The 10856-nt window shown below is 50.5% G+C and overlaps 2 protein-coding genes across 2 annotated transcripts; both read right to left on the bottom strand.

Moving 5' to 3' along the window:
- Nucleotides 1-1816: 1816 nt before the first annotated feature.
- Nucleotides 1817-4969, bottom strand: LOC109580007 (proteoglycan 4). Its single transcript, XM_049459779.1, has 2 exons — nt 2975-4969; nt 1817-2141 (listed from the first exon to the last, which is right to left on the bottom strand). Exon 1 carries the CDS (start codon nt 4850-4852, stop codon nt 3815-3817), a length of 1038 nt encoding a protein of 345 aa, XP_049315736.1. The 5' UTR covers nt 4853-4969; the 3' UTR covers nt 1817-2141; nt 2975-3814.
- Nucleotides 4970-7274: 2305 nt separating this feature from the next.
- On the bottom strand, nt 7275-10639 carry LOC115066629 (uncharacterized). Its single transcript, XM_049459895.1, has 2 exons — nt 10422-10639; nt 7275-9751 (listed from the first exon to the last, which is right to left on the bottom strand). The coding sequence occupies exon 2, from the start codon at nt 9216-9218 to the stop codon at nt 7275-7277; it is 1944 nt and encodes a 647-aa protein (XP_049315852.1). The 5' UTR covers nt 9219-9751; nt 10422-10639.
- Between the last annotated feature and the right edge of the window lie 217 nt (nt 10640-10856).

Below are 10856 nucleotides of genomic sequence, written 5' to 3'. Positions count from 1 at the left end.
CAACACAAACTCAACATAATTTAAAATCGATATCACTGAACACCGAACACTACATAAAATATTAAAATATCGATCTAGATCGCACATCCCTAATTTTATAGGCGTTTTCCAGTGACAAAATACTCTGTCAATGTGTCAATTGACAAAAATACGAATAACAATCGGTTCGCTTTTCGCAACTAAAGTTAAAGTACAAATTTATTATAAATTTTTTTAACGTATTTAATGGCTGGTATAGCCACAACAGAGCTCAATGGGAGGTATTGCCTGATTAGCTTTAAAACATCAAGTTAAAATCCTTTTTTATTTGGAAGTTAAATTTGTTAAATTTAGTTGAAAATTACTAAATAAATACAAGCTCTATATAAGTTGGTAAGTACTACATCATTGTTTCTTATTTTTAATAGAAATAAGTATTATTAAATTAATAAAACTTATCTAAATTCGCATTAAAATAGGGCAAATTTTTACATTGTTTGTGTTTAGTTAACAGGTTAATAGCCGATTTCACAGATTTATTAAGAAAAGTTTATCGTTAAGTTACTGTTATTTGGGTGGAACTTCAATACAACTTTTATTATTTGACGGTAACATTTTTGTTGAAATAGATATTTTTTCGAAGTCAGACATATCCCTAATTTTTTTTTAATTCCGAATATGAGGTAGTTAGTTTATTTTTATGCGCTGCAAAGTAGGTAAAAAAAATGCGTTATTGCTTTATTATAAATAAATACGAAGAGGTTTTTTTACTTTTTTCCACGAGCAGAATAAAAAAAAAAAATGTCACTCTTTTTGGTTTTTGATTTTTCTTCTACGGATATGACCGATATGAGCTCCAATGATACTGCCAAAAGGACGTTTTCTCGAGACTGGTTTAAAAGAAAATTACCCAATGGTTTATATACGGAGAGGACCTGGATACATTATAGTGGCAAAAGGCAAGCGGTATTTTGTTTTTCGTGCATTCTTTTTAATGAAAATCTTTCAACAAATCCAAATACACCGCCTATAGCTAATCCAGAAAAAGGATTTACCAACTGGCGTCATTTAAGTCCTAGAATTCCAAATCACGAACATTCATCGCGCCATTTACAAAATGTGATACGGTGGAAAACATTAGAAAAGAGCATTAAATCTCCCTCTTCCATAGATAATGCACTCCAAACAACTATACAACGGGAAAAAATGAAGTGGAGACATATTTTAAACATACATATTGGTATTGTTCTTTTTTGCGCTGAAAACAATTTAGCATTGAGGGGACACAATGAAAAATTGGGAGAGTCCGGTTCAGGAGTTTTCTTAAGTGCTCTTAATATGATTTCCAAATACGATCCAGAGTTAAAATATCACATAGAAACACACAAAAAGGGACAGTTATCATATATTTCTCCGCTGATACAGAATGAAATTATTAGTTTAATGAGTGGTGCTGTTAAAAAACATATTATTGCGGAAGTAAAAGCAGCCAAATATTATTCAATTCTTTTTGACTGCACTCCGGACCTTGCACATAACAAGCAGATGTCTCAAATTATAAGATATGTAATGGGGTTTCGTCCATAGCTGAGGTAAGCTCAGCCGCTCCAGGGTCAGCCTTGGGACCCATGAACCCTTAGCAAATAAAAGATTTGATTTTAATAAACGAATTGTCCACGCCCCCCTTTCAGTGGACAGCCAGACCAGCGTGATGTGTACAGTGGTGATGAAAACGAACGAGATTGGTGAGCCGGGCGTTGACGCTTGTTGCAGCTGGCACGGTGATGAAAACGAACGGGATTGATGAGTCGGCGTTGACGCTTGTTGCAGCGGGCACGGTGATGAAACGAACGGGATTGATGAGCCGGCGTTGACGCTTATTGAAGCTGGCACGGTGATGAAAACGAACGGAATTGATGAGCCAGCGTTAACGCTTAGTGAAGCTGGCACGATGATGAAAACGAACGGGATTGATGAGCCGGCGTTGACGCTTGTTGCAGCGGGCACGGTGATGAAACGAACGGGATTGATGAGCCGGCGTTGACGCTTGTTGAAGCTGGCGCGGTGATGAAAATGAACGGAATTGATGAGCCAGCGTTGGCGCTTGTTGCAGCGGGCACGGTGATGAAACGAACGGGATTGATGAGCCGGCGTTGACTTCCCTGCGGAGGAGAAGTGATTAAAAATTGTCCAATGGCAGGAGCACTTACTGCACGCGTTGACTTCTCGCTTTCAACTAATTTTTGCAACCCTCCTCATTATCGCGTTGGCGTTTTCCTAACGGCGCTTAACGGTGTAGGCAGCGGTACTTATGCCAAGCATTTTCGACGCGGCTACGGCAGTGCCATCGCGAGCATTGGCATCACCCAGCGGTGATGCCTTTTCTGCGCGAGGCCTGCGCATTTCCCCCAATTACCGGGCAGGGCCATTGCGAGCACTGGCATCACCCAGCGGTGATGCCTTTTCTGCGCGAGGCCTGCGTTTTCCCCCAACTACCGGGCAGGGCCATCGCGAGCACTGGCATCACCCAGCGGTGATGCCTTTTCTGCGCGAGGCCTGCGCTTTCCTCCCTAACTACTGGGCAGGGCCATCGCGAGCACTGGCATCACCCAGCGGTGATGCCTTTTCTGCGCGAGGCCTGCGCATTTCCCCCAACTACCGGGCAGGGCCATCGCGAGCACTGGCATCACCCAGCGGTGATGCCTTTTCTGCGCGAGGCCTGCGCTTTCCTCCCTAATTACTGGGCAGGGCCATCGCGAGCACTGGCATCACCCAGCGGTGATGCCTTTTCTGCGCGAGGCCTGCGCATTTCCCCCAACTACCGGGCAGGGCCATCGCGAGCACTGGCATCACCCAGCGGTGATGCCTTTTCTGCGCGAGGCCTGCGCTTTCCCCCTTCTATTGTATAGGGCAGTCATCGCGAGCACTGGCATGATGCCTTTTCTACGCGATGTTCTACCCTACTACTACTACTACCTACTGTTATGTGACTTACCGCTGCCTACTGCTGTTCCCGGTGACCGTCCGATTCGGCGAACTGGAGCAAATGAGCGCACTCAGTGCGAAGTGCTTGCTTATATAGCAAGCACAGCGCAGCTTTCGTCGCGGTAGCGAGGTGAGTATGCGTATGGTGCATTAGGACGTATGGTGGAAAGCTCTAGCGGGGTTCAGCATCGTTGTGTGCGTATGGTGCGGGTACATGATGCAAGGCGTATGGTGTGGGTCGGTGGTGGAAGGCTCTAGCGGCGTTCACCATCGTAGTGAGGTACGTTGTGTGCGTATGGTGCGGGTACATGGTGTACTGTGGGGCGAAGTTGACGTAACTTATTGGAAGGTGGCAAAAGCCACGTTACAGTCCCCCCCTCACTTCGGACAATGATCCTTCGCTGGCGGCAGGTGGGAGGAGATCTCCCACGATGGTTCGGCTGGAGGCTGGCTGGCTGTCTTAGTTGGCGTGAGCCGTGAACGGGGAGCGGGTGTGAAATCTTTATTTAGTAATAAATTCGTAACTTATGGTACAGGGTGTCTTATCCTACGATTAGGCGTACTTACACCTAGTGACACCTATATATTACTAATACAATTAAAATTCATTGGCTTAGTCGTAACAAAATTCATACATTGATCCTTAAGCTAATACAATTAAAATTTATATAAATTTATTATATTTACAAATTCGTGAATTGATCCTTAGACTAATACAATCAAAATTTCTGGGTTTAATCATACAAATTAGTGAATTGATCCTTAACTAATGAAATCAAAATTTCTGGTTTTAATCATACAAATTAGTGAATTGATCTTTAACTAATGCAATCAAAATTTCTGGTTTTAATCATACAAAGGTAGGATGCATCGTCCACCGCCGTACCGCACCAATACCTGGTCGCCTTCTAGTTTTTGTAGGGCCAACCGTCGGCCTCGGAAGAACAGCGTTCGTCTGGAGCGCTCGATGAAGTGTTGTCTCGTCATCACCAGCCCTTCCAAGAACCCTGGAATCTCGCTTACCGGTGTCGCTTCTTCGGCCGCCGTGATAGGCGGGGTTGGTAGTGTGCTGATCTCGGCCATGGGGCTTGGTGTCGCCGTTGTTTGAGCCGTCTGATGGTTTGCTGGCATAGGTTTTATGCGTGGCTGGTCGTGCGCTGATCTCGACGGTTGGGCGTGTCGCTTGTGGGGGACGCGGCGTCGTCCCGACGTTGGTCTTGGCAAGTGCTAGGACAGACGCCCCATCGCCGTTCGAGCATGCCGGCGTTGTTGTGGCGGGCACCTCTTGCACCCTTTCGGCGAGTGGCTCCGCGGTACGGGCTTCCGTCCTGGCGGCACTCTTCGCCGTGCCTCGCCGGCCGAGTTGGAGTGGGGCTGCCGTCGTCAGGTCGCTTTGTGTGGCTGAGTGCGTTACCTGGGCCTTCGCTGGGTGCGTCGATGTCTGGGCGGCGCGCGGTTCTGTCGCTGCATCGGCTTTGTGGTCGGCTTCCCGTGGCGTTGGTGCTCGCCTGGTGGTCGGGAGCTTCCGGGCGTTGGTGCTAAGCGGCGTCTGCCGTGGCAATGTTTCCCATACCGCTGGTTCTGTGGCCGACCGACTTCGGGTGGAGGCTTGGATGACGCAGCGCTCCGGGGGCTGTCTGGGTACCCGGGGACGAGTTCGAGCAGCTGACCCGGGGTCGTCGGTGTTTATAGCGTGCAATATTGTCGTATTCGGGTGCACTCGTGGTCGTGCTTCCGGGGGTGGCCGGAAGGGTGGCGGCCTTTGCGGCTCGTCTGGCGGCGGTGGTTGGTCGCTTGATGCATACGGCCTTCTCTTTGTTGTAGGTTTCATTTTAGTTATCTGGAAAGAGATGAGCAAACGGGCGCTTTGATTAGTGTTGCGTTGCATTAGTGCTAGGTGGCTCGGAGTTAGAGTCCGTAGGCTCAGTAGAGATCACGCTAGCGGCTATTCAAGTTTAGTAGTCGGTTGGCAGCTGCTTTAGATCTTGCAGATGCACATGAACAGTGCGCCCACCCGGTGCGTTCGGATTCGCAAGTTCGACTGTATTCGTCGACTTGAATTTTCGGACGATATATGGGCCAGAATATTTCGGAGCAAGCTTCTGGGCGAAATTGTTTGCTGCGGAAGAGAGCGGATGGTCTCTTTTGAGTACTTTCTCGCCGACAAGTGGCTTCCATGGTCGCCTGCGCAAATCGTAGTATCTCTTCTGGCGTTTTGCTGCAGTAGACAAGTTGCGGGAAACCTCTTGCCAAAGCTCGGTGAGTGTCGGCACGGTGGTGGCGTCTTCGTCGGGCACGTTCCCTTCTTTGCGGATTTGTTTCGGGGTAGCTGGTGTGTACCCGAAGTTTATCTCAGCTGCTGATGTTTTTGTCGAGTCGTGTTGTGATGTATTTATCGCGAAAGCTATTTCGGCTAGTTGGTGGTCCCAGGTCCGATGGTCGGCCTTTGCTCGTTGGGCGATCATAGTTTTCACGACTCGATTGGTGCGCTCGGTTGGGTTCTCGTGTGGAGCGTAAATGGCGGTGAAACGGTGTTGGATTCCGTGGCCCTCCAGGAACTGTGTAAGCGGCTTGCCGATGAATTGCTTCCCGTTGTCGGTAAGGAATACGTCAGGGCAGCCAAACCGGTATATCACTCGTTCTCGTAGCGCCTTTATAACACTGGCGGTGGTTGCATTCCGGACTGGCACGAGTTCCACCCACTTGGAGAACTTATCCGTGAGCACTAGCAAGCACGTGTTGCCATTTGTTGAGCGTGGTAGCGGGCCTACAAAGTCTGCCGTTACAACTTCCCACGGTCGTGAGCATTGCATGGTGGCCATCATCCCGGCAGGTCGGCGCTGGTCTATCTTATATTCGGCGCATTGTTGGCATTGACGAACATACTTGAGTGCATCCCTATGCATGCCAGGCCAATAGTACCCTTCTTGTGTGCGTTTGAGTGTTTTGTGTACACCCAGGTGACCGCCGGTGCTAGAGTCGTGATTTTCTCCCAGGACTTCGAGTCGACGGTGCTCTGGTACGCATAGTTTCCAGCGTGGTGACCTGGATAACGTATTGCGTGGGGCGATGTGCCGGAAGAGCCGGCCGTCGATAAGTTGGTAATCGGGATGTTTCTTCGGTTGATCGTGTACCTGGCGCGTACGTCTTTCATACCATCTATCCGGTTGATCATGAACGGCATGCAAAAGTTCAGCATCACCTTCTTGGTCCTTCAGTGGGCATCTAGATAGTGCGTCGGCGACTACGTTGAGGGTACCCTTGCGATACTCGATGTCGAAGTCAAACTGTTGTAGCTCTAGGGCCCACCTTGCGAGCCTTCCAGATGGGTTCTGCAGGGTGTGAAGCCATTTAAGCGAATGATGGTCGGTGATTACGGTGAAATGATAGCCCTCCAGGTATGGTCGCATTTTCCTTATCCCCCACAATACGGCTAGGCACTCCTGTTCGGTGGCGGAGTATCGCTTCTCCAACTCTGTCAGGCTGCGACTGGCGTATGCTACAACCCGTTCTTGGTCCGAATGGCGTTGAAATAGTACCACGCCTAGTCCCTCTCCGCTGGCATCAGTCTGCAGACAGAAAGGCCCCTCGAAGTCAGGGCAGCCCAGGATGGGTGCACTAGTTAGTCTTTCCTTTAGCACCTGGAATGCTTCTTCTTGTTCGGCACCCCATGACCAACGCTGATTCTTTTTCAATAAACGGTTCAGTGGTGCTGATATTGTGGCGAAGTCCGCTACGAAACGTCGGTACCACGAGGCTGCTCCCAGGAAGCGGCGTAGTTCTCGGATGGTGGTTGGTGCGGCCATGTCGCTAATGGCTGCCACTTTAGCCGGGTCGGTGTGAATGCCCTCGTTGCTGACTACATGGCCCAAGTAGTGGAGACGTTGCTGCACGAACTTACTCTTCTCGAAGTTGATCTGCATGCGGTTTTGTTGAAGGCGCGTGAACACCGCTTGCAAGCAGTCTAAATGCTCTTCGAAAGAGTTTCCCAGTACAATGATGTCGTCCAGATAGGCGAAGACCTTCGGCTGTAGTTCTGATCCCAGGACGTTGTCTAAGGCTCGCTGGAATGTTGCTGGCGCCGAATGCAGCCCAAAAGGCATCACTCGCCACTGGAATAAACCTCTCCCCGGTACGGTAAATGCGGTGTACGGGCTTGAGCGGGGGTGTAGCGGAATTTGCCAGTAGCCGTTCTTCAGGTCGATGGTCGAGATAAACCGAGCTTCCTTCAACTGGTCTAGGATTGCGTTTATTTGAGGAAGTGGGTATGCGTCTGGTATACTTGCTGCGTTAAGTTGCCGGTAGTCGTTTCAAATTCGCCAACTTCCTTGTTTCTTTCGCACTAAGACGATGGGCGAGCTGTAAGCGCTGTTAGAGACTTCGATGCGGCCGGTTGCAAGCAATTCGTCCACCTCCTGATTGATGACTTCTTGCATCGCTGGGTTGCGCGGGTAATATCTCTGTTTCAATGGGCGATCGTGTTTAAGTCGAATCACATGTTCGGCGGCTGTGCTGGGGCCGGTGATCGTCGAGAACACTGCCGCATTTCCCGTGAGGAGAGTATTCAGTTGATGATTCTCCTTTTCCGTAAGATGTTGCCTCTCGGTTAGCATCGCGAGGTGGTCGGTAGGTGTCTGTGTGCTCAGGCGTGTAGCGGCTACCGGTTGACCATCGACGGTGATAGTCAGGTTCCGTTTCCTCAGGAAGTCCATGCCCAGGATGACCGGTTCCGCCAGCGTCGGTAAAGCGGATACGAGTAGATGCGTCATCTTCTTCCCCAGCTCGATGGTAACGGGATACATTTTTGTGCTAGGTATATACGTCTGGTTAGCTAGCTGAATGCGACGGGTCTGGCGTCTGGCTTTGATTTGGTGTTCATCTAGATGACGTTGAAGATCCTTACCGATATATGTGAGTGTGGCTCCGGTGTCCACCAGGGCTTCGACCTGCATGCCCGCGACAGTAATGGGCAGATAATAACGGCCATCTTGCTTCCTTTCTGGGTACGGAAGCGTTGTTATGCGTGCTGCTGTACTGGGTTGGGGCGGAGTAGCTCGCACTGCCACATGTGTAGGACAATTGCAGTCCCGTGACATGATTCCGTCGAGTCCGCAGCGAGAGCAAAATATTCGCTGCTGGTTGCGACATTGGTGTCTTCGGTGTCCCGGCTGCTTGCATCGCCAACAAACTTTCTCGCGGCAATACTTATTACTTACCGCCGTCAAACAGTGATTGGTGTTTCTCGTTTGCCTGGTCTCCTCGCCTTTCAGCAACTCGAACTCTTCCGTTAATTCGAGTAGTTCGTCCACGCTATTGAAATCGCTCCGACGGACATATAAGCGATATTCCACCCTTAGACCGTCATATATACGCTCGGTGTGATCTTCATCGCGAAGTTTCGGGTGCTGGCGAATAAGCGTCTGGATGGCCAGCACATAATCCTTTGCCTTCTCTCTGGGAAATTGCTTGCGCTGATGGATGGTTTCTTCCAGATGTGCGAGGTGTCGTTTCGGTAAAAAGGACCGTTCAGCCTCGTAACGAAAGTCGTCCCACGTGTTGATGACGTTGCGTTTTACTCGAAACCATTGCAGCGCTTTGTCCTGCAGAATTTCCGGCATCGTGGCAAGAAGCTGGTTGTTTGCTATCGAGTAGCATTCTGCTAGCTCTTCGCATCGCTCCAGAAAGTCGTGTAAATTTTCGCGACCGCTGTAGCGTATGTTCCATCGCCGCACGGAGTTTATAACCTCCAAATCCGGCACTCTTGCAGCTGAGGTTATGTCGCCACGTGTTGCTACCGCTTTGTTTGGGATTCTTACCGTGGTGGTTGGAACGAGTATGGTGGCGTTACCTTCCTCCTTCATCTCCCTTTCTAAAGCTTGCACTAGGTCCTCCGTGGATTTATGGTGGCGCTTTGCACGGATGCAGGCGCTCAGCTCGCTACGGAGGTCTGCTACGGTGCGCCCTTCGACAGCGATGTGGTGTCGTCTGCACTCGGTGACTAATCGGTCCTTCTTCAGCCAGTAAATCCAACTGGTCGTGTCCGTCTCAAGCGTTAGAGCCTTCATCGCTGGAGTACTGCGATGCTTATGATTGTGTGGGGGGCGCGGCGAACCTGATTCATGAGCGTTGGTGACCGTTTCATGTTTTCCACTATCACTCACAAAGTCAAGTCCCTGCTCGGGCGCCATTTGTAATGGGGTTTCGTCCATAGCTGAGGTAAGCTCAGCCGCTCCAGGGTCAGCCTTGGGACCCATGAACCCTTAGCAAATAAAAGATTTGATTTTAATAAACGAATTGTCCACGCCCCCCTTTCAGTGGACAGCCAGACCAGCGTGATGTGTACAGTGGTGATGAAAACGAACGAGATTGGTGAGCCGGGCGTTGACGCTTGTTGCAGCTGGCACGGTGATGAAAACGAACGGGATTGATGAGCCGGCGTTGACGCTTGTTGCAGCGGGCACGGTGATGAAACGAACGGGATTGATGAGCCGGCGTTGACGCTTATTGAAGCTGGCACGGTGATGAAAACGAACGGGATTGATGAGCCAGCGTTAACGCTTAGTGAAGCTGGCACGATGATGAAAACGAACGGGATTGATGAGCCGGCGTTGACGCTTATTGAAGCTGGCACGGTGATGAAAACGAACGGAATTGATGAGTCGGCGTTGACGCTTGTTGAAGCTGGCACGGTGATGAAAATGAACGGAATTGATGAGCCAGCGTTGGCGCTTGTTGCAGCGGGCACGGTGATGAAACGAACGGGATTGATGAGCCGGCGTTGACTTCCCTGCGGAGGAGAAGTGATTAAAAATTGTCCAATGGCAGGAGCACTTACTGCACGCGTTGACTTCTCGCTTTCAACTCATTTTTGCAACCCTCCTCATTATCGCGTTGGCGTTTTCCTAACGGCGCTTAACGGTGTAGGCAGCGGTACTTATGCCAAGCATTTTCGACGCGGCTACGGCAGTGCCATCGCGAGCATTGGCATCACCCAGCGGTGATGCCTTTTCTGCGCGAGGCCTGCGCATTTCCCCCAATTACCGGGCAGGGCCATTGCGAGCACTGGCATCACCCAGCGGTGATGCCTTTTCTGCGCGAGGCCTGCGTTTTCCCCCAACTACCGGGCAGGGCCATCGCGAGCACTGGCATCACCCAGCGGTGATGCCTTTTCTGCGCGAGGCCTGCGCTTTCCTCCCTAACTACTGGGCAGGGCCATCGCGAGCACTGGCATCACCCAGCGGTGATGCCTTTTCTGCGCGAGGCCTGCGCATTTCCCCCAACTACCGGGCAGGGCCATCGCGAGCACTGGCATCACCCAGCGGTGATGCCTTTTCTGCGCGAGGCCTGCGCTTTCCCCCTTCTATTGTATAGGGCAGTCATCGCGAGCACTGGCATGATGCCTTTTCTACGCGATGTTCTACCCTACTACTACTACTACCTACTGTTATGTGACTTACCGCTGCCTACTGCTGTTCCCGGTGACCGTCCGATTCGGCGAACTGGAGCAAATGAGCGCACTCAGTGCGAAGTGCTTGCTTATATAGCAAGCACAGCGCAGCTTTCGTCGCGGTAGCGAGGTGAGTATGCGTATGGTGCATTAGGACGTATGGTGGAAAGCTCTAGCGGGGTTCAGCATCGTTGTGTGCGTATGGTGCGGGTACATGATGCAAGGCGTATGGTGTGGGTCGGTGGTGGAAGGCTCTAGCGGCGTTCACCATCGTAGTGGGGTACGTTGTGTGCGTATGGTGCGGGTACATGGTGTACTGTGGGGCGAAGTTGACGTAACTTATTGGAAGGTGGCAAAAGCCACGTTACAGATATGTAAAAATTACCAAAGGAGAAGTTACTATTGAAGAACGATTTATTGATTTTATACATTCATACCAGAAAAC

The sequence above is a fragment of the Bactrocera dorsalis genome, chromosome 6 (assembly GCF_023373825.1).
Source record: "Bactrocera dorsalis isolate Fly_Bdor chromosome 6, ASM2337382v1, whole genome shotgun sequence".
Taxonomy (NCBI): domain Eukaryota; kingdom Metazoa; phylum Arthropoda; class Insecta; order Diptera; family Tephritidae; genus Bactrocera; species Bactrocera dorsalis.
This window is presented reverse-complemented; position numbering and strand designations above follow the sequence as displayed.

Excerpts from the sequence above, each read along its gene's own strand:
- LOC109580007 (XM_049459779.1), bottom strand. The coding sequence starts at position 4,852 with ATGCAACGCAACACTAATCAAAGCGCCCGTTTGCTCATCTCTTTCCAG.
- LOC115066629 (XM_049459895.1), bottom strand. The coding sequence starts at position 9,218 with ATGGGTCCCAAGGCTGACCCTGGAGCGGCTGAGCTTACCTCAGCTATG.